Below are 23,945 nucleotides of genomic sequence, written 5' to 3'. Positions count from 1 at the left end.
TTTAGATTACATCAGGCTGTAGAGAAATTGAATTAACTGCTGCTGTGTAGCAGCGGTTAGCATATTTCTTAGTGGTTTAGCGGTTGAGGCAAAATGCCCAGAAATTGTATTAGCTGGAAAGTAGTTTGTGTAGCAGATTGCCATTTAGTGTCAGAAGCAGGAGGAAGTGCGGTGACACAAGCGCGCGCGTGTGTGTGTGTGTGTGTGTGTGTGTGTGTGTGGGGGGGGTGTAAGACTGAACTCAGCATCTTTTGCACTGGCTGAAAATCGTCATCGCACTTTGATATTGACGACACGGCAGGACTCTTTGGACCACTGACTACATTTCCCTGTAGTCGCAGTGTTTGGAGAACAAAGTTTGATATAAAGATTTGGTAGCTTGTGTACGGCAGCCTGGCTACATGCAGGTGGGCAATGATGTCATTTATTAGAGAATGTTTACTATCATTTGAAGTGCCAGCAGTGTTTGTGGGGAGAAGCAGTCAGATAGAAGATGGTTTCACAGAGATATTTGTTATATTTTGCTGGGAAAATGGGAAATAGTTTAAGCAGTTTATTGAAATGTGCAAATATACAAGAAAATACAGTATAGAGGACAAAACAGAGTTTGTGGATTTTTAACAAGCTTTAAAATCAGTGTTTAATATGAAAACCTTTATTCTTAGCCTGAACTTCAGTCTTCAGGAATACTTCTCCAGGCTTCTTGAAGGACATTCAAAGCTCTTCACTGGATGCTGGCTGTGTTTTTGTTCTGTTCTCTGTCCAGATGATCTCACTGTGTTTCAGTAATGCTTTTTCTGCATAAGTAGCATGTTTGACATGATGCTAAATGAAGCTCTTATCAGTCAGATAGATGGTATTGCAGAGTGGATCAAAATGATACTACAGTGTAGGAGAATAGTTTTTGTTTAGCGACTATTAACGTTATGGATTTATTTATTTATGGGTGTTGTTTAACAGCTACAAAATCTGCATTATGTCTTCAATACATCTGCAATTTGAGTGTATTATCTGTATTTCCTAATAATGATTAAATGATCTTAAACACTATAAAATTGGGCATAATCAGCCCATATTTACAGTCTTTTATCAACTATGGGTTAGAAATGTGGAAAAAAAACAATTGTGGAAAGATGAGAAGAAACATCTTGCTTCATTAATGACTGTGTGATTCTTCCCTGCATTGGTCATAAATACGACATTGCTTTATTCAGTATGAAAGAGTCTGAGCTGCAGTGAGCAGAGGATTCTCAGTGGAAATTACTTTCCTAGGTATGTTACTGAAAGGAAGATGAGTGCTGAATCATTTATAAATGTTCTTCAAGTTGTGTTTATTACCAAACATCTCCACAAGCATCAGCAACCTGCACTAAAAAACACAAGCAGCCAGTCATACATTGCGTTTCCTTAATGCGGGCTGAATTTTTTAGGAGGCCTATTTTGCTTTGTCTGGTTATATAACTTAGCTGTGATTCAAGTAGCCAGGAGTTCTTATTTCCCAGCATCAGCATAAGTGGGACTCCAGCAATAAGTAACAGAACTAAAGAAACAACAAAAAATAATGACATCAGAAGTAAACATTGCCATGTTTTCAGTTTTTCTTCTGTCCCTTTAATAGTTATCTCTCACTGTGAGTCCTCCGTTTGTTTGTGTTCCCTATCTACATATATATAATTTTTCCACAGATTACTTTGTTATGTGGTTACCAGTGGGTCTTTTCCCACTGTCATTATTTAGTTTAGCTGTGTTTTTTTTTTTACTTTTTGTGGCTGGTTTATATTTAGTCTCTGTGCCCTCTCTTTCTGTCTGTATCAGTTTAGTCACACTGACCTACAGACTGCTCAGCAGACCACTCAAACTAAATGTGCAACCCTGGTCCCTTGGCAACTGGTTGCTGGAAGTTGCTAAGAGAAATTAGTTGCAAAGATGTTTTTTCAGTGCAGTGCTGCACTGAAAAAACATCTTAAGATTTCTTTGGTTTATATTAGTAAAGAAAAAAAGGGATTGCCTGCAGTTCACATGGAAGACAAAGACTTGTCTGGAAACACACTTTTCAGTTTTACTACCACTTGGCAAGTAGTTGGTGAGTGTTTGCAGACAAGTTGTTATATTCCATACTTCTTTGTGACTAATTTCACTTAGCAACTCCCAGCAATTTCCGGGAACCGCTCATCAACACGTTATGAAAACATATTCTTCCTTAGCAACAAGAGGTTACCATGGCTTTGCCGACTAGTCTGTAGACCTGTGTGACTAAACTGACAACTGAAATTGTATTAGCTGGATGGTAGCGTGTGTAAAAGCAGTAACCCAAACATGTTGAGGGTGTGATAACAATGAACTGGTTAGCTCAGCTTCTTTTGCATTGGCTGAGACTTTTTTTCTTACATTTGGATTTTAAAGGATCCCAGAGGAGTCTTTGGAGCGAGACCACTAACACAGTGCTTGTGGAATTACGTTTAATGTAAAGCTTTGGTAGCCAGTTTGTGCCTAATCACACACCAACCAATTTGGAAATACACAATTTTCCCTAGTAACTGATGGGCCTATAGTGAGTCTCTAATTGGTCTCTAGGTCTATGTGACTGAGGCTGAAGTCACAAGTTGTCCATGTCAGGAAAAAGTTTGAGAACCACTTCTTCGTGTTCCTTTCCTCAGGTCACATAAGAGGTGCTGATCTCTTGCAAGCTGGTCCTGTTTGCATCAGCACAGGTGTGCCAACAAATTAACCAATCGATGAACACAGACCCACTCAGGGAAAGAACAAAATAGATGAACAAAGTAGAAGAACATGCTGCCAGCCATCAAATGAGCTTTAAAGGAAAGTGAGGACAAGTAATGTACATGACTAAAAGATTCAGAGCGTTTCTAGATAATGCTTCGGCACATTTGCCAGATCTTGCGTCTGTGGGCTAAAGTAGGACACAGAAGTCAAGTTTGAATTCTTGTATAACGGTTGCTGTGCCCATCACGTAACCCGCAGAGGCTTCCTGAACAAGCGGAAATGCAAATAATGTAAAAGCCTATTCATCTCGCAGCACTCCAGGCTGCTGCTCCTTTCAGCAGGTTAACATGAGTCATCACAACTCGACCGAGTCTCTCTCTGCGAGGAGTTTAATAAAAAGGAGTTTGGGTCCTTTTTGGAGAGCCTGGTTTCACACTCTGCTAATTTCCTTGTCTGTGCCAGCTCCCTGGAGTATCTGCTGGATGACTCGGTGCATTTATTAGTGATGAAAATACTTTTCGCTTTTTTTTTCTTTTCATAGTCTGTGTCCTTATCATCACAGCTAACAGGAATGAAGACTTTTAATAAGGAATGCTTATCTAACATGAGTCTTAACTGGCCACTGCGCTTCCCTGTAATTCACTATTAATGCTCGTCTCTGTGATTCATTCCTGCATTTTTCTCCATTCACTTTGCTAATGTCATTTGAAACTCAGTGGGCTGCCAGCAGTGCAGATTTCATGGTATATTTTTCTTGCTGTTGTTATTGTGTGCGGCTGTGGGTGCATGTGTTGCTGCGTGGGCGTGAGTTGTTTTTTGTTTTTAATCTCTGTTCATGTCTTTAAATGTTTTATGAAAGAATAGAGACAGTGAAATCCTGATAAACAAGCTGTCCTGATATAAACCTGGCATAAAATACATACAGTGACAAAAAGGCCTGATCAGCGCTGACTTTACTTCTTTTTTGGGGGGAAATTTGAATCTTTGTTGTTACATTGTGTTGATGCTTTGAGAGATTAGAAGATATTGTGTGGTCATTATACAAGAAATGATCTAAGAAAACAGTCGTTCAGTTTACAGATTAAAGTGCCTTTGAAGCATTTTGTTTTGCAGCAGTAACTTTGAGGTTTAAAATGATATTTTATGATACTAATAAGTAAAATAAGCCTTCAGTGTAACTTTTTTTTAATACACTCTTATAGTTTAGTTAAGCAGCTCAGTGATTCAGTACTGAGAGTGTTGTCTCTTAGCACGAGACGCCTTCTGTTTGGAGTTTGCACGTTGTTCCTGTGCTTAAGTAAAGTTTCCTGGAAGCCTTGGTTTCTGCCCCTCTGAAATAAAATAAAAACTGCTTAGTTAATGCTGCAGATCTGGGCCCACAGGAAGCACATACAATATATATTTTTAATATCTTATTTTGTGGCCTGAGCCATTGTCTTGTCAGAACCTTCTGTTCTTCACATTAGACACAAACACTAAACTGATCAGATTTAGGATGTAATAAAAATTATCCAGGAGGGATAAGGAGAGAGCCATGGTCCACGGCCACCACCTCCAGAAATCATCCCATTTGTGATTTGTGTGTGTTTTAGTGTTGCTTCTTCAGTGCACTTGTTTCCACTTTCATTTGCACAAAAGCAGCTGAACTGGATTCACAATGATTTATGGTTTCTAAGTAGACAGACTAATATACCTGATGTTTTACTGACTTTGTGTTATACTGAGATCAACGGTCTCCTTAGTTCTCTTAAATGTTTTGAGCGATGTAACTTGATCTTATGATGATCTTCCAGAAAGATCTGGCCTGTAGTGAGCACCGTAAGTCAGGAAGACAGGTTGTTTTTTCACATTTAGATTTGACATTTTTACAGACACCCAGCTGCGCACTCATATTGGTAGTGGCTTGGCACGGCATACATTTAGACTTATTTTTTTTAATCGAGAAATGCTGCCCCCTGTTGCCCATTAGATTTTACTATATCCAAGTCCAAAAATTTCCCACCTCTCAATTTTTCCCCCACATTTCACCATGGAAACATCTGTATATTTCTCAAAACACTGAAGATGTGGCGTTTTAAAATTAGAAATTTTACATTGGCTAGATTTGCTTTGTTTTTTTTGTTGGTTTTTTTTTCCCTGGATTGGTCGCTAAATTATTTCTACAGGAAACCCCCCATGTTTACATCCCTTAAAGTCATTTTCAGACAACTCTCTCTTGCCCCGACCAGTAAAAGTACTGTGTGTTATGTAAAGCTGCTATTGGATTAGCATGAAAGAGCGTGGTTTCTTTGCTGCAGGCACACTGAGATTAAGTTTAAGACTTTATCCTCTGCAGTTTTCACACCACTGACCCAGCCTGCTGGGAGAAGGAGGCAAAGCGCTGCCGGAGAGAGACCGTGGTAATCAATTTAAGTTGGACTGGAAATTCGTCATGGTGGCGCAGTGACACTTTTCCAGTGCTAGCATAAAAGACTGAGAGTGTGAGACAAAAGGAATTTCAGTACAAGACAGCAAAACCTGATAAGTATCCATGTGTGGTTGCTGTTTGCCATTAAACATGAGCTCATTTTAAATGTATATTATAGGGTTTGGCAGTCGGGTGAATATATCAGCTGTTTGTGTTGTCCATTGCTCGTATTTTGTAATATGTGATAGTTTATTTTGCAAATTGGATTCTGGATCAGTTAAATTTAGAAAATTATTAACTTGTACAGTGGAATAAAAAAACAGGTCCCAGAGCTGGCAGTTACATTTGGGCCATATTAACAGTCTGGTTTTGGGGGCAATACTAAATTACTAAAAAAAGTGATGGTGCCTGCTTCCTCTTTTGTCAGTATTTCAAGCAAATGTATGAAGCTGGAGGCCTGGTATTAATACAGAACCGGTGTCTCAGCTGCTGCGTCTGACAAGTTACTAAGCTAACAATATATTCCAGAGCACACGACAGCTAAGCTTTATAGTGGTACCACCACATGTTATAAGTTATATAACATGACCATTTAATTTTTACTTTATTAACACCCTTCAGCTATAGTGCAATTTGGCCAAATTAAAATCAATTTTAGGTAACCATGTATTTTAACTTCTTCATTTTCTTGTAATTAATAATGATAATAATATTTTTAGGTAGGCAGGTATATATGTCTCAGGTACCTGTCTACCTTGGCTGAAGCCAAAAGAGATCGTTAGGAAGTAAAAAAAAGTTCCAATCATGACGACATGTTAAAGATATATTGAAAATGATGAACGATGCTACTGCTACATGTGCTGCATTTTTTTTAAATCAACCTAGCCATCTTTTTTTTCTAAAGATAAAAAAGAATAATATATCAAAAGATAATATCTGTGGGAATATTGCTAAATAGAATAGAATTTAATATAAATAGAATAGAATAAACTGATCATCAGGGCATAAATTGCCACTATTCTCATTTGTTCCACTTCAGTAGGAGTTTGACTGTCTGGAATTTGCCACTCATCCATGTCTCAATGTTGATGCAAGTAAAATGTAGATCTCTTAACCTAATGTAGGTTCAGACAGGAAAATGATGTCATTTGTGTCCCCAGTTCAGCTGACCCGAGTCATCGCCCACCACAGTCATTTACCATTCACTGCCTGGATCCAGACAATGTATTTCTATCATCTTCATGCTACTGGCTGACTGACCGCTGATGATGAAATTATACCACCCACCACCCCAGCTTTTCCAGAGTGTTGTGTAATTTATTCTGATTCATTGTGAGTTTATAAGTTATTTCAGTGATGTCTCATGTTGTTCTATATATCCCAAAAACAGAGTTATGCCTGAGATCTGTTTGCTTCTTAGGTTTCTCCTTCCTGACCTGCTCTGCCTTTCTGATTGGTCTAGAGGCCATCTCAAATGGTGCTGTTACGTCAGCAAGTGTTTTTGTGTCAACAGTAAACCATGACAAGCATATTTATCAACAGCAAAACAGGAAAGGAGAGAAAGGAGCAGACTGCTGTAGTTTAGTGAAGCCAAAAGATCAACTAGCTCATTAGCATACTGCTGCCATGGAAACAGGACACCATGCTGGAGCTGAGGGGAGGATAGGAAGATGGATGGAAGAAAAGAAGAAGGGTAAGGAAGAAGGGGTGAGGAGAAGAAATGCGACTGAGCAGAAAAGAAAGACAAGCGAGCAAATACAAAGTGAGAAGGACGGGAGTGGAGACCAAACTCAGAGGAGGTGGAGAATCAGTTGAGAAGAGATGCAATGTATAGAAGGGGAGAAGTAAAGAGGATTGGGGGTCATATAATGAAAAAGAAAATACACAAGATGACAATGAAAAGAAGCTCAGTGATGTAGAACAGAGAAGAAAAAGAAAAACACTGAGAATGGGATGTAGCAAAGACAACTGATTTAACAAAGTGGTGAAAGAAATTGAGGGGTGGAAGAAAACAAAAAATGCTAAGTTGGTGGAAAAAGGAAAAATCAGAAAATCTTCCTATTCTTATTTGTGTTATACATCACATTTAAAGCTTTATCTAAATAGGTCCAAATCACAGCAACAGTCAATAAGCTGAAATCCATACAGTTAGAGTCAGAACTTTGCATACTGTTAAGCTCCATAGAATTAATATGTATTATTTATACTGGCGATTTAAACAATAATTCAACAATGTAAAAAAGATTTAGGAATTGCTGCTGCTTGTCGACATACACTAACCCTGCAAACAATGTAACTTTTTTGTTTCCATTAAAAATGGTGACATGAGTCCTGACAAAGGAATCATGTGTAATCTTTACACTTAGAAATGCTCCACAGCAAGCATCATACGGGTAAATCTGGGGAGGCTTTATCTTCCTCTGTGAGCTTTTATGACAAACCAAAGGTTACTTTCAGCCCTGACAGGTTTGTAGCTCCTCTGTTGTTTCCATTTACATCTCATTACAGTTCAACCGCTAATACTGTTGGCATTACGCCAAAGGCTGCTTGTCCCCATCAGACCTTCAGGTGCCCTCTGAGTCACCAAGAACCATTCCTCTTTCCTTCCTGTCTGACTTTTCCTCTTATTTTCTTTCTCCCATTGTGTCCCCCTTTTTCTTTTCTTCTCTCTTCCTCTGCTTCCTTGTTCTTGCCAGGCCCATCTTTCATTTTCTTCCTTTCTTCATTCAGTACCTTTCAATTTATTTACTTCCTCCCTTCTCATTTCTGCTTTTCGGTGATTAGTTTTAATCTTGGTAAAAATCCCAGGACTGTAAATTACTCTCATACTCTGAAAAGGCTTCAGAGACTGAAGGTTATCAATCACCCCGAGTCATGTCTGTGTGTCTTTGTATGTGTATAAGAGAATGTTAATAATGTGTTTCTCCTTTAAACAAACATCCTTTTAGATAAATGAGCTAAATAAACATCCAGCTCAATTTGGCACATCCACCTTCACACAAGGACGGGAAACTGTTATGAACCAAACATTTAGCTAATAGATTGAAGAGGAAAACTGGAAAACAGGAACAGGAAAAAAAAAAAAAAAAACAGGATGACACCTGAAACTGTCAGTCAAAAATTATCTTCTGCAACTTTTGACGGCTGAACATTTGGTGATAACTGCAGAATTCTTCACTTCCTTGTGTTTTTTTCTGTAAGTGTGGGCTTGGAGATAATTGATCCTGGCACATTCTATCTGCACTGTCTATAACTAAACATAGGCTCTTTTTATGAGACTGTCTGAATTTTTACCAGCTTTGCTTCAAACATTTCAGCATCCTGTAGTATAAGAGTGTAGAAAGAGCTGTCCATGGTGCTGATCTTGTGATGCACTGTAGTTAGGCAGGAAAGAACAATCCTTGCTGGGATTCCTGCTGTTAAACAGCTATTAGGACTAGTTTCTTTGTGTGTGCGTGCGTGCGTGCGTGCGTGCGTGCGTGCGTGCGTGTGTGTGTGTGTGTGTGTGTGTGTGTGTGTGTGTGTGTGTGTGTGTTTATTCCTTAAAAAGTAGCTGGGGTTTTTATTTTTGAATGTAACAGGACTTTTTTGAAGAAGGCTTCTACAAGGCTCTGTGTCATGTTCAAGAAACCGGTTTGAGATTATTTGAGCTTTGTGACATGGTGTGCTATCCTGCTGGAAGAAACCATCAGTGGATGCATACACTGTGGTAGCAAAGGGATGGACATGGGCAGCAACAACTGGGGTAGGGTGTGGTAGTTACAAAGAATCCAGTTGTGCCAAGAAAACATCCCCAACACCACGACACCACATGCAGCACCCTGGTGGTATAATGGTGTTCAGACAAAGCAGGATTGATCCATGCTATCATGTTGTTTACACAAAATTGTGATCCTACTACCTGAATGTCGCAGCAGAAATCGAGACTCATCAGACCAGAGAACGTTTTCCAAACTCTTATTGTCCATTTTTGTTGAGCCTGGATGAACTGTACCCTCCTTTTCCTATTTTAGCTGTGACGCCCAGTGTGGTCTTCTCCTGCTGCAGTACATTTGCCTCAAGGTTTGACATGTTGTGCATTCAGAATGCCTTTTCTTCTTCGTTCTGATTCTCAGTTTAAACTTCTTGGCTATGTCTATATGCCTAAGTTTGAGCTTCTGCCACGTCTGTATGAATGCATGTTGTGTAGCTGAATGACTCAGTTGTTCTGATTTTTTTTTTCTGCTCTCTGGCTGTCAAAGACGTGAGTCTGGTCTGTTTGAGTGTCTTTAACTGTCCGGTATTCAGTCTTAAAAGGTTTCAGTTATTAATGAATTCCTGTGCCTGGCTTAATCCACTGATGCACCAGTGGATACAACAAGATAAGGATTCTAAAACCCTGGAAAATTATCTGCAAATGTTATCTCCTACGTGTTTACCAGCAACCTCGTTTGAAGACCTATTTTTCTTTTTACTGTACTTTGCTCTTTACTTCTAAATCCCTGGGGAAAAAACTGTATGTTTGCATTGCTGTGCAGCAGTGTCGAGTTTAATCACATTAGCTTCAGGTGGATACCTTGTTCTTTTGTGATTGGTTAGGGGAAATCAAATCCCAACCCCAGTAGAAATCAGTCAGAGGAGTCAATGTCACAGTCGAGATGGAAATGGACTTTAACAAGATGACAGTTCACTCTGATATCCGACTACTACTAATAAAGGACACGCTAAGAGCCACTCGTGTTTTACTCTATCGGGAATGTGTGACTGTGAATAACAAAATGATTTAATTACATATAGATGGAATGATAGAAGAGGGAGAAAAGATGAAAGGGCCACAGCCTCCTGGAGTTAAGAAAAAATGAATGAAGTGAAGGAGGAGATAATTTGGTAATGGCATCAGCATCAAAATAAACACCACTGAGCAGGCAGAGGCAAATGTTTCCATGAACTTATTAAGCAGTCAGGGTGATCACATTTTTTTAAAGTGTAACCTGATGAGACTTGGGAAGTATTAATGTGAACTCTGTGTAGTGATGTGAAAGCTGTTTTTATACAAGCGGTACCCCCACCCCCCCACCCCCCCCCCCACAAAAAAAAAAGCCTCTGTATGATTAATGAACTACGTTTAAAAGGGCTTTTCAGGGCTTTTTCACATATACTAAACTGCATTTTCTCTCCCTGTTGTTCTCTTTCCAGTTTGTGGCACAGCCAAACTGCCAGCAGCTGCTGGCCACACTGTGGTATGATGGCTTCCCGGGTTGGAGGAGACGACACTGGGCGGTTAAACTGGTCACCTGCTTTATCATCGGACTCTTGTTCCCGGTCTTCTCATTGGTAAGGAAAAAAGAATAATGGGAGGGTGCAGGAGGATGGAGAATATAGATTTGAAGAAAGTGGGTAAAGGATGGGCAGGGATAGCTCAGTAGGTAGAGTGGTGGCCCAGTGACCCCAGTGGTGGTGATCGGAAGGTCGGGGGTTCAGTTCCCCTGAACAGCTACCCTGAGGTACCCCTGAGCAAGGTACCGTCCTTACACACTGCTCCCCGGGCGCCCAATGGCTGCCCACTGCTTCACTGAGTGAATGGGTTAAAATGCAGAGAGGAATTTCCCCACGGGGATCAATAAACTACACCTTCTTTCTTTCTAAAAAGATGACAATAGAGGGGGGATCGAGATTTCAAGAAGCAAGGCAGGAAGAGAAGCTGAAAATCTAGATTGGAAAGGAATTTAGAAAAATGGAAATATTGAGATTCAGGAAAGTTCAAAGGAGGAAGAGGGAATTAGAGAAAATAAATGAAGAAGGTGAGAGATAAATGGCAGGAGAAGTGGAAAGACAGATGAGAAGAGGAACTGACAAAATGATCATTTCCCTAGAAAGGAGAAAGACAAGAAATCAATGACATGGGGAAAAGAAGAAATATAGGGTAATAAAGTCAAAGAGCTGATGCAACCAAACTGCTGCTTTTTCAGACTGTTTTCAGGTAGTAATTAGACCAAAGTTACGGTTTACTGACTGAAGGACGATGGAAAATAAGAAATAAGGTTTTGAAGAGGACCTGGAAGTTAACAGATGTCACAGACATACGGACTGTGTTATATATTTAATCTGGTCATTTTATGTTTTAAAGGATTTCGTTTCAGAAAAATGTCTATTTATGCTGTTGGTACTGCAGTAATATGAGCCAACTAAATACACACAGATGAACTTCAGCCAACTTATGAGCCAATGTGTTAACTTGCTGAGTCATTAATGCTGGGATGCAGATAAAGATCTGCTTTTGTTCATCTTTAAAACCTTTGAGTTTAGAGAAATTGAGAAACATTTGTCTAAACATGGGGTGGCTGTAGCTCAGGTGGCAGAGCAGGTCAGCCACTAATCAGAAGGTCGGTGGTTCGATCCCACGCTGCATCCTGGCTGCATGCCAAATATCCTTGGGCAAGATACTAACCCCATGTTTGCCTACTGGTGGTGGTCAGAGGGCCCGGTGGCGCCAGTGTCCGGCAGCCTCGCCTCTGTCAGTGCGCCCCAGGGCAGCTGTGGCTACAATGTAGCTTGCCATTACCTGTGTGTGAATGTGTGAATGACTGAATGTAGTGTAGAGCGCTTTGGAGTCCTTAGGGACTGAGTAAAGCGCTATACAAATGCAGGCCATTTTAAAATAAATAAACAAAATTCTGTACAAAACTGCACATTCATTTCCATTCCTGGGTCATGGATCATGGTGTTCCACGTTGGATCCAGGTCTTGGCGAGCCTTTAATTGATGAGCACCTGATGACTCTGTAGGGTCCAGGTGGGCTAATCTCCAACATGCTGCATGGGTCTATCTGACCGCAGCAGGGGTTTGTCAACCATGCAGCAATCGAAGGTGGAAGAAGTACAAGATCAGCAGCAGATATGAGATTTCTCCAGGTTTTGATGCGTCCTGGAGGGGGGAAGAGTTTATTTTTATTTGGGAGAACTCAGAGTAGGGCTGCTACTCCTCCACGTTAAGGGAGCCAGTTGAGGTGGTTCAGACATCTGATTAGGAAGCCTCCTGGGGAAGATGTTCTGGGAGGCCCCTAGATAGAACCAGGATACGCTGGAGAGATTATATCTCTTTGGTCGTCCGGGTTACTGCTCTGAACTCCAGGAATACTTTAAATGATTTATTGACACATTCAAGAAGCAGCAGGAAACTCAATAGATATGCAAACAAGGAGGAGATCTGAGGCAAAGGGACAAAACCACAAGTCAGTCAAGAGGGAAAAACAAACTTGATATCTTCAGGAGAATTAATTGCTTTAGATATTTGTACTTTGACGAGCCAAAGACAGTTTTGTAAAGAAAATTGGTGCTTGCCTTCACTGCCATGTGTTGCTGCTTTTCACAGCCTGGCAGGAATGATGGGCGGTTCTAAAATGAAGAGTCACATGACAGTTAAAGGGCACACTTTTCCAAAATACAAGTCAACTTACATACTGGCTCTTGTTTCCTGATTCCCCACATAAAGCCAAAGAAAAGTAAAACATTTGTTTGCAGCACATTTCAGGGATACATTTTCAACATAACTCTGTTAAACCCAATAATTGGTCTGGAAGTTCGGAGCCATTACAGGCTTTCTTAAAAATGTTCCTCCTTCTTAGATGAATGCTGTTAGCTCATTTTTAATGTTAGTTTACTTTTCTGTCTTTCTATAAAGCTTAAGAAGGAAGAATAATTAGAAGAGGGGAAAATATTTGCACCTCTTTCCTCTCGTTTATTACTGTGACCTTTGCGGTGTCTTCAAAGACTCCGACATGTAATTTGGTCTTAATTGAGGTTATTTACACTGCATGTTTTTGCTGATGTGAGTGAGATAATTAACATAAAGTGCTTACATATCAATAATCAGAGTGGTTTCGCAGTGGGGTTAGTTATTAATGTTTTAATTGTGTATTTAAGCACATGTCTCTCTCCCTCTCGCTCTCTTTCGGCCTTATTGTTTCTGAGTCTGTCGACGTGCGACTCAGTTCGAGTTAAAAAGCATCACTGGCGTGACTCAGTGTGCCGAGGTTGCCAGCAGCAAGTAGACGAGCAGAGCAAGTAAACAAGCATCATAACGGCAATAACGCCGGCGATAACAATAACAGCGCTGACAGATGAAACACGAGGTGACGGTGGCTGAGCATGGACATTTATCGACTTACATACATCTTCTTCTTCTTTTTTCCCTGTTGAGCTGAAATTGAGGGGGGAAAGAACAATATTTGAGAGGACAAAATCAATTTAAGGCATCAACAGGCATCTGAGATGATGTTTTTTATACTCATTAATCGTTACATAATGTCAAATTTCTTGTTTGTGTTGCTCTGCTTTGAGAGTCACGTCTCTGCAGACATTCAGTCCTGTGTTTTTATGCCTTCAAGCCACTTCCATCGGCTGATTTTATTTTATTTTAATTTATTTTTTTGGTCATTAAAGTTCATTTAATAACAAAGCAGGCTCCCTCTTATCTTGCCTGTCCTTCTTCTTTTGTGCTCTTACTGAAATCCTTTCTTTTTCCATTCTCCCCCCGTCCATCTCCCTCTCTCCATCCTCCTCAGATCTACCTGTTGGCTCCAAAGAGTGCTCTGGGAAGTTTCATTAAGAAGCCTTTCATCAAGTTCATCTGTCACACGGCATCCTACCTGACCTTTCTCTTCCTACTGCTGCTGGCCTCGCAGCACATCGCCCGCACCAACCTGCACATGCAGGGACCCCCACCCACCATTGTGGAGTGGATGATTCTGCCGTGGGTGCTGGGTAAGTTTTCAGAGTATTCCTCGGAGGATTGTGCTTAAAAACTCTGTACCTGCTGAAATGATCTGCTCTGTTTGTGGCTGGCCTTTCTGCAGCTCTGACCTCAGATCTGTTGGAAGTTTCTCTGTAATTCAGTCACATAGCATCCCTTACACTGGCTGGTATCCAACAGGGGTTTGCATCTTTACAAAGATTTTCATGATCCGACAGATGTCTTCTGTCTGCCTACAAAACCAAGTTCTGCCGAAGGCAAGAACAAAGTTTAAATCCAGCTTTTAGAGCCTTTGTTGTTCTTCTCTACTGGACTTAAAGACTTTACAGACGGGGACAGTAACTCTCTTTTTTTTTTTGTTTATTCTGCTTTTTTTGTGTGTTGTGAGAAATGTGTGCCATCAGCCACTTCAAATCACACTTTGAAGACATGTTTTCATGTAATAAAATAGTTGTGTGAAACAGTCAATGAAAGTTAAGAGTCGTGTTTGACAGTTTCAGCATGGTAAAGGGGGTTTCTTCAAAAAGCAACTTTGCATTTATCCTGGTAAATGGTGATGTTTTCACCTCAGCTTAGCTTTATTTCAGGGGTGGGCAACTCCAGGCCTCGAGGGCCGGTGTCCTGCAGGTTTTAGATATCCCCCTGGGTCAACACACCTGAATCTGGAGAACTTCAGGACGTGTTGAGGAGGTCATTTAGTCATTTGATTCAGCTGTGTTGGATCAGGGACACGTCTAAAACCTGCAGGACACCATCCATCAAGGCCTGGAGTTGGCCAGCCCTGCGTTATTTACATAAAGACTTTTTTTAGCTTCCTGTTTGTTACTTGGCTGTTCCTTGGGCAATGCGTCCCTATCAACCTGATGGAGCGTAAAAGGTTCTGCAAAGAATTATGGGAGAAACAGAAAATAGGTGTTAACCTCGTAGCATCATTATACTAAAAAAAGGCTATGAATACATGTGTACATGTTTTTTGTTTTTATTTTTAATACAGTTCCAAGAATTTTGATAAAATCTGTCAAATCTAGAGGTAGAAAATTGAATGTATTCCATTTATGAATTAGACTGTGAAGAAAGACTTGTGCCACCACAAGGAACTGAGAGACCTGATAAATGTCCTCAAGTGTCTGACAGTTTTGAAATTTGAAATCAGTTTGACAGCGTGGTGTTGTGACGCAGGCTCACCACACCGGTGGAGCCCCCTCCACCACTGCTGCAGGCTCTGCTCTCAGCAAAACTAGCAGCATCTCAGGCAAAAAGCGTCACGGTAAATTAGTCATTTTCACACATGAATTCAGTTCCACTTGGACTTTCTCACAATGATAGGTGTGTTGACACTATTAGAAGTGCTCAGCTGGGTTTAGCCAAGGGTGTTGACTGGGCAAGGCATGCAGGGGGGAGGACACAGGGCAAATGCCTGCTTGTTATGAATTCCTCAGAGATTATGCTCTCATGTCGACACACGTTTTACCAGGAAACTGGCAAGGAAACCTAGTGAGGTCTAAGCCCGTTTTCACACTTACAGTTCGAAGGTCCAAATCAATTGTTGAGTTTTCAAACTTTTAGGTTCTTCCTTAGATTTGGGTTCTTTCCACACTGAGAAAAATCCAAGTGAACTCCAAGTGAAACAAAATGCGTCACTTCAAACCACGTGAGAATGTCCAGTCTACTTACTGGGACCATCAAAAGTTAAAACATGAAGAAATTGCTGTGTTCTGGACTATTGGAGAATTTACATTCATTTCACAGCTATTTGCTAGTCATGTACATTTGTACATCCATAGTATCTTGCCGCACCCCAGAATACTAAGCATACATGGCTATGAGAAATTTTTGTTTATCTGGAACTTATAACGTGCTGCTAGTAGCTGGTTCGGATCAAGGTCAGATCGCATTCATATACAGGGAGCGCAGAATTATTAGGCAAGTTGTATTTTTGAGGAATAATTTTATTATTGAACAACAACCATGTTCTCAATGAACCCAAAAAACTCATTAATATCAAAGCTGAATGTTTTTGGAAGTAGTTTTTAGTTTGTTTTTCGTTTTAGCTATTTTAGGGGGGTATCTGTGTGTGCAGGTGACTATTACTGTGCATAATTATTAGGCAACTTAACAAAAAACAAATATATACCCATTTCAATTATTTATTTTTTACCAGTGAAACCAATATAACATCTCCACATTCACAAATATACATTTCTGACATTCAAAAACAAAACAAAAACAAATCAGCGACCAATATAGCCACCTTTCTTTGCAAGGACACTCAAAAGCCTGCCATCCATGGGTTCTGTCAGTGTTTTGATCTGTTCACCATCAACATTGCATGCAGCAGCAACCACAGCCTCCCAGACACTGTTCAGAGAGGTGTACTGTTTTCCCTCCTTGTAAATCTCACATTTGATGATGGACCACAGGTTCTCAATGGGGTTCAGATCAGGTGAACAAGGTGGCCATGTCATTAGTTTTTCTTCTTTTATACCCTTTCTTGCCAGCCACGCTGTGGAGTACTTGGACGCGTGTGATGGAGCATTGTCCTGCATGAAAATCATGTTTTTCTTGAAGGATGCAGACTTCTTCCTGTACCACTGCTTGAAGAAGGTGTCTTCCAGAAACTGGCAGTAGGACTGGGAGTTGAGCTTGACTCCATCCTCAACCCGAAAAGGCCCCACAAGCTCATCTTTGATGATACCAGCCCAAACCAGTACTCCACCTCCACCTTGCTGGCGTCTGAGTCAGACTGGAGCTCTCTGCCCTTTACCAATCCAGCCACGGGCCCATCCATCTGGCCCATCAAGACTCACTCTCATTTCATCAGTCCATAAAACCTTAGAAAAACCAGTCTTGAGATATTTCTTGGCCCAGTCTTGACGTTTCAGCTTGTGTGTCTTGTTCAGTGGTGGTCGTCTTTCAGCCTTTCTTACCTTGGCCATGTCTCTGAGTATTGCACACCTTGTGCTTTTGGGCACTCCAGTGATGTTGCAGCTCTGAAATATGGCCAAACTGGTGGCAAGTGGCATCTTGGCGGCTGCACGCTTGACTTTTCTCAGTTCATGGGCAGTTATTTGGCGCCTTGGTTTTTCAACACGCTTCTTGCGACCCTGTTGACTAATTTGAATGAAATGCTTGATTGTTCGATGATCACGCTTCAGAAGCTTTGCAATTTTGAGACTGCTGCATCCCTCTGCAAGATATCTCACTATTTTTGACTTTTCTGAGCCTGTCAAGTCCTTCTTTTGACCCGTTTTGCCAAAGGAAAGGAAGTTGCCTAATAATTATGCACACCTGATATAGGGTGTTGATGTCATTAGACCACACCCCTTAATCATTACAGAGATGCACATCACCTAATATGCTTAATTGGTAGTAGGCTTTCGAGCCTATACAGCTTGGAGTAAGACAACATGCATGAAGAGGATGATGTGGACAAAATACTCATTTGCCTAATAATTCTGCACTCCCTGTAGAGTTGGATGTCTCGATACCCTCTGGTCTTGGTATTGTCTTGGTCCTGGTTTAGGCGGTCTTGACTACAAGTCTACATTCACACCATAGATTAAACCACCCTGGAGTTCATTTGAAGCCGTACTAAGACCTCCTCCAAAGAGTCTCATTTCACTGACCTTTACCCTAAAATTAACCCTGTGTTTATTTGTTTGTTTTTGTTTTGTTTTTTTTTTTTTTACAAAATTGCTCTCCCAAGTCTTGACAGTCGCAAAACAAAGATTATAATGATTCTAACAAACATGCATAAAACACTAAACATTTTTTGACCTTGTCTGAAATGCATGATTGGGTTGGAACTGCCAGCTATGATGCTGAGATTAAAGACCATTCAGTGTCCGGTCCAACTGCATCAGATTCAACAACTCTGTTAGGCGATGTCCAAAAACGTTCATGCCTGCACTGCTATTGTCTGTAATGTGGAAAGCGGGCTCTGATGAAGCTGAACTGGAAGTTATATAAAAAAAGATTCCAGGCTCTTCTGCTTCAGTTTGAATCGTTTTTTTTTTTTCTTCAGCTGTCATGAGTTTGACGGTGTTACAGAAATGGGCTGGGTAACCTTTTAAAACATCAGTATAGAGGGAACAACAAGGCTGGAGGAAGATTTATGGGAATCTGTTTCAAAAGTTGCCAACTACAGACTGACAGTTAGGGGACTTTGGGACTTGGCTCAGGAAATGGTGCATGGAGAGGGTCAGTGGAGTAACATTTGACTGTTCAAAACAACCGACGTCAACAGGAAACTACTAGTTTTGTGAGTGTTTTTCAGCTGTTATTGAAAGTATATTTTCTCTCAATTTAAACAGCGCTTACAAACATTTTGCACAGACAAACGAAATATGTCACACTTTTTTCCTTCATATGTCTTTAATAAGTGACTCATATCAACTATTCTAAGCCGAGCTCTAACGACGAACTTCACATTTAAAGTCTTGAATGAGTCACTGCCCGGCAAGAAGCCGGACTTTCTCCTCCAGACAGTAAAAAAACAACCAGATTTAAATTAATAAAGACAAACTTATCTGCTTCATTTTTTCTATTTGATTGCTAATCATCAAGAGGCCCCGGAGTGTGTCTGTAAAAGTGCGTGGATGTGGGGGTGCGTGGTCGGCTGCTTTCAAGCCTGTGGAGGAGTTGGTTTTGTGTGTGTGTGTGTGTGTGTGTGAGAGAGAGAGAGAGTGGGTAGGTGGGTGGGTGTGAAATGAGTGATTACATCTCCATCTTCTCTCTCAGAGCTGACACCAATCATTTCCAAATGCAGTCCATAATCACTTGGAAAAATACAAAACCATCTGCTCTCTTCCATCGTCTCTTCCGCTTGTTTTCTTCTCATTTTTAAAGTCTCGGCTACAAAACATGTTTGACAAAGAGAAACATGATTTAACTGGTTGTCATGTTGATGGTAAAAACTGGAACATTTCCTTCTGTTGCTTCCTTTTGTAGTTATTTCAGATGAGAGCTGCACTAAATACCAAAGAATCACTGTGGCATAGTTGCAAAAGAGCTTAACCCTTTAAAACCAGTCAGAGCGGGCATGCTCCATTTTGCGCAACTACTTTTAAATCCCGGTAGCACTGCAACCACGTAAGCTAGCGCAATAATTTTTTTTGCATATGAAATCAGAGGAGTTGTACTTACATCTTATGCCATCAGCTTGTCCTAGGTCACAGTTTCCTTCCACATATAGCTTTGCAAAAACTGCATAAAAAGCACTTGCAGCAACAAAAACATAATATTCCAGAAACAGCTTTGCCGATCCGATCAGCTGTTCATAACACTTCCAACGTCAGCGCGAACTATCGCACGTCTGCCATTACCTGTCTGAATCCGGAAGTGACGTCATTTTCGCGGAAATGTAGTTTTTTGAGCCTATACTGGTGTTTTTAAAAGTTATGTTTGACTTTATGACTTTCTGTGTCATTTCTGGGATGCTTAGGACTCATATTGCACTGCTGAAAATAGTTTATTTTGATGCATATGCTGCTTTTTTGCAAATTTGAACTATAATATTTATTTTCGTTTTTCCTGCAGTATATAAAAATTGGTGTATTTCAAAAATAAAACTATGAAGACACTCAAATTAAATTTCCTGTGGTGGGAAACTATTTTGTGCAAATTTTTTGTATTTACAGTTTTGAGGGATAAGCCTCTTAAATTTCTCTAACTAGAAATATATGTTAAAAAAAAAAGATTTTCAATTTTTTTGTAGTTTATTGCACTTTCTTGCAATTTATGTAATTACAATGCACTTAATGCAGACATATTATTAAAATTTGGGCTATAATGGTTGTATTGATGTATAGCAACTTGAAATGCTCCTAAAAATGGCACTACAGCATGTAAAAATATAATAAAAGCTCTGGCGGACTTGGTTCTATGGTAGGTCTTAAAGGGTTAAATGTTTTCTCCCCAGAGTTCAAAATAAAGTTCAGCATGTCTGTCATTCTTACAGTCTGTGGCAATACTCGTCTATGTATCTGTCTAATGTTAAAATACATGTGTATGCATTTATTTAAGTTCAGATTAGGTACAACACAATACTACTTCCATGTTGTTCTGTAGCACAGTGATCTGTATGGTTTTTAATTTTCATTATTTTAGGTGATTTCTAATATATTTGTTTTTCTGGAACATTATGACTCCATTAAAATGTTAATTTTTAAATTAAAAAACAAATAAAGCTAAAGTAAAATAAATTTTTTTTAAAGTAAAATTAAATAAAACGATTTGGAAGACTTGGGACTGAAAGATGAGCAACAGGTAGCTCAAAAATTATTTTCAAAAACTCCTTTGTCTGGAATAAACTTTAGATTAAATGAAATATAAGCAGCAATAACATTTTCTTGCTGTCAAAAACCAAAGTATACGCTCTACCAGAATGTTATTTATGGGAGAGACAAAAGCTATATTAAAGGTGGTCTGTATACATTTATATAACAGTTCGTGTGTTATTGGATATCTCTGAATTGACCACTGCATTCTCTTTAAAACTGTTTGCATGGAATTGCAAAAATCTGTAGAAGTATTTCAGAAATTAAAATGTGTTGGAGTTGATTTATATTTAACTTTTACTTTTAAGAGGGAACGCTTGAAAAGTCTCGAAAATATGACTGATCAGCTGTCAGTATTCACAGCAGGTCCATTTGTTCATTTTGCTCTAACTTATTTCACCTATTTAATGCTGTAAGAACAGAACAGAACAGAATAGAATGGAATAGAATAGCCCTTTATTGTCATTGTACGTGTACAGCAAAATTGGCGGGGGGGGGGGATTAAAATGATTCTGTCTCCTGTCCCCAAATATGTTACAGGGCTGCATTTATGAGGTTATATAAAACATTTTTTATTACCTTCAGAATAATGAAACTTCTTCCATTAGAAATGATTAAAAAACGAATTGAATGTCAGTTCTTAATTTGGGGCTTAATAGAGTAATTTTGTAGATGTTTCCTGTTTATAATGTAAATGTAAAATAATGTAAACATCTTGTATTTGAATCGCAAATAAATATAACCCTTCTGCTTTTTATGCTCATTACTTTATTTTGTATAGTAATGACATTTGGAGTGTCCAGATGTGACTAAATGATAATTAAGATACAACAATACTGTAAAGTCAGCTTGTTTTATTTGTTTATTTTACAGAATACTCACAAACCCTGATTGCAGTTCATAGCAACACAATATTGGTAATCAGGATACTCGCTCTGCTCCAGTAAATGTAAATCTTATCATGGGATCTGTGGTCATTCTACACTACACTTGACATATAACACAATACTTGAACATCATCCTCACTTTGCTTTACGACAAAACCAAGAGCCAAGAATCCATTGTTTTGGATCTGTTTCACACCATTAAATGACTATGACCACTCTGGAAATATTGTTTGTTGTTTCTGAGAATAATAACTATGTTTGGATTTGTTGCTAGGACAGAGTTTGTTCACAGATAAGAAGAACGCAGTGAGCAATGAAAGAGGAAGAGAGTCGTAGATGTTGTAAAAACCCCTAAAACTCCCAGAAGATTGACTGAGGAAATAACCATTGCTTAGTTTTCATTCTCCATTTGCAGTTCTGCAGCATCTCTCTAAACGGCCGCAGTGATAATGAACCACACGCCAGCTCTGTCTTTTAAACATTACTAGGCGGTAGTAACGGCCAGTCTAATTGGGAACTAATTGGGAAGAACCAACTGGAAGCTCCTCTGGCGTCATATTTCCTGGAACACACCAAACCACTGACCCACCGTGCCGCTGAGGCAAACTGATACGTGAAAACTTGGGATCCAGGTTAACCAAGAGCCAGATATTCCAGGGAGAGAGTATTAAATAGAAAATGACTTGTGCATTATTTACTTTATCTAAAGCCAGTCATACAGAACAAATATGATGGCTCTCTGCTTACTGCTCCAAGGCCGCTGACAAAGGGGAATATTCAGCAGAACTTTTGTCATACTGCAGAAATGAGGCAAACAAAAACCGCTGATGGATGACATTAAATGATCATATAGACACAACTGTGTGTGTGCATGTAAATAACCAGCTCTGTGTACACTGTGCATGTGTGTTTTAGGCTTCATCTGGGCAGAGATTAAGGAGATGTGGGACGGGGGATTCACAGAGTACATCCATGACTGGTGGAATCTGATGGACTTCGCCATGAACTCCCTCTATCTGGCCACCATATCTCTGAAGATAGTGGCCTATGTGAAGGTAAAGTTGAATGTGTGTATTAGAAAGAGGGGAGGATGAGAGGAAGGAGGATGATGGGCACAGTGAAAGATATAAAGCGTCAGTCAGTTTATGAGGTAATCAGTGCTTAATGTTCTTGCTGGGAGATGAAACTAAAATGATACTGAGTAACATGCTGATTGTGTAATGATGCATTCATGGAACAGCAGGAAACAGGCAAAGCTCAAATGTCTGTTAAACGCTTTTGTTTGCATTGTGTGGAAGAAGAAAGATGACTGTTAAACAATCCAAATGTGGAGATTTTACTGCTAGCAGTGTCGCAGCACTACAGTGCTCAGACATAGCATTAAATACACTCATAGAAGGCGAGAGTAAGTAATGTGGTGATGGGAAATCCTTGCATTGAAATGCTAGCCATGATCTCCACCAGCAGAAAAGACGCCAAGGCTTTAACGTAACCTCCTAACTCCCCACAGTCCAATCCCATCAACAATTTCTGAGCTGCACCAAAATAAGCCCGGTCCATGTGGCCCCACCCTCACACCAAAGAGTGTATGGACAAGAATGGCCAACTTCACATCACCCTTTGGTCACCTGTTTTAAAGCTTCTGTTTTACTTTCTAGGTGTTACCAGGTGTAACCATATTGTTTTTGGGGCATCAGAATTGCTCATATTTGCACTGCAAATCCATGCTAGCTTGAATAGCTTTCAGCTAGCATTACTGAGGCTGGCATGACTGAGGCTATTCAAGCTAGCCTCAGTCATGCATGCTTAGAGCCTTCTGGCAACCTTTAGTTGCTAGTGAAAGTCGTATTTCCCAACCATCTGAAAAGTAGTTGCTCAGGGTTTCTGGAAGCTGGTTGCCAGAGAGGTATGCAGTGCTGCATCGTTATTTAGATATTGTTTACATGCTAAAATTTTTCGCCCATTGCTAGGTGGTTACTAAGCATGTATAATTCAATAAATGAGATGTCGTTGTCATGAAATTAAAACGGTAGAATGCTTTCAGAGGGCGTTGTAGGTGCGTAAAGAAAAAGGTCATTTTTAGCTAGATGACAGCTAGATGGTGTATAGCATTCACAATTTAAGTATTGTGGATAAAATGTAGAAGTTGCAGTCATGTTATGCCTATAATGCTTTTATATAACGGTGTAGGTCTGATAATGGAAAGAAGTTTCAGGAGCTTAAAATCTACCTGTTTGTAAAGCTTGGTTGCTCAACTCTTGATGTTGTAGGAAGAGTTTGAAGACAAAGAAACGGATAAGATTTATTCTATTAAAACCCCTTTGCATAAAAGCATTTCTTTTTTATGGCTTTGGTCATGCAATAACCATTTCCCGCTGCAGTGTCCCATACATTCACTCAAATAGTAGAAATGACAGTTTGCAGATGCACAATAGGACATGTTAACATTAACTGACCATAAGAGAGACCATGCCGAGAGCACAGCCCGACACAAATATGGGGCCTTTTGCTCAGCCTGGCAGTCAATGCCATTTGTGTCACATTTTGATGGACACAGTAAAATAATGCAAACACTTTGTTCCTTTATGGAAAAAAAATCCTGCTGTGTAACTTCTAAACTTCTAAAGACAAAGATATTAATTAGAGGTGGAGCAGCACTATAGGGGAGCGATTTCAAGAGTGGGTTACATGTTTGTGCCTCGTGAACATGTACATGGGTCCTGCTGATGATTCCACCAACGGCTGGCTGAGGCAACTTATCAAGGAAAAGCATGAATGTGCCAACAGAGGCATTTAAAAGACAAATCGGCTGTGCAAATGTGTCATGAGAAAATAATAAAATATAAAAATGAAAATAAAAAACTTCTCTGGAAAAATGTATTGGCAAAACTGCTGTTTAAAAATGTTTCGATTTTACTG

General features: G+C 39.8%; 1 protein-coding gene across 1 annotated transcript in view; it reads left to right on the top strand.

Moving 5' to 3' along the window:
* The window catches only part of trpc5a (transient receptor potential cation channel, subfamily C, member 5a), a 193,947-nt gene that overhangs the window by 129,176 nt on the left and 40,826 nt on the right, over positions 1–23,945 (top strand). Inside the window, exons 9-11 of the mRNA XM_040007056.1 lie at positions 10,307–10,444; positions 13,674–13,872; positions 21,942–22,081. Of these exons, the coding sequence (XP_039862990.1) occupies positions 10,307–10,444; positions 13,674–13,872; positions 21,942–22,081 (477 nt within the window). The remainder of the gene's footprint in view (positions 1–10,306; positions 10,445–13,673; positions 13,873–21,941; positions 22,082–23,945) is intronic.

Source organism: Simochromis diagramma, unplaced genomic scaffold (genome assembly GCF_900408965.1).
Source record: "Simochromis diagramma unplaced genomic scaffold, fSimDia1.1 OVJJ01000531.1, whole genome shotgun sequence".
Classification (NCBI taxonomy): domain Eukaryota; kingdom Metazoa; phylum Chordata; class Actinopteri; order Cichliformes; family Cichlidae; genus Simochromis; species Simochromis diagramma.
Note: the sequence above shows the minus strand (reverse complement) of the source record. Positions and strands in the feature narration are given on the sequence as shown.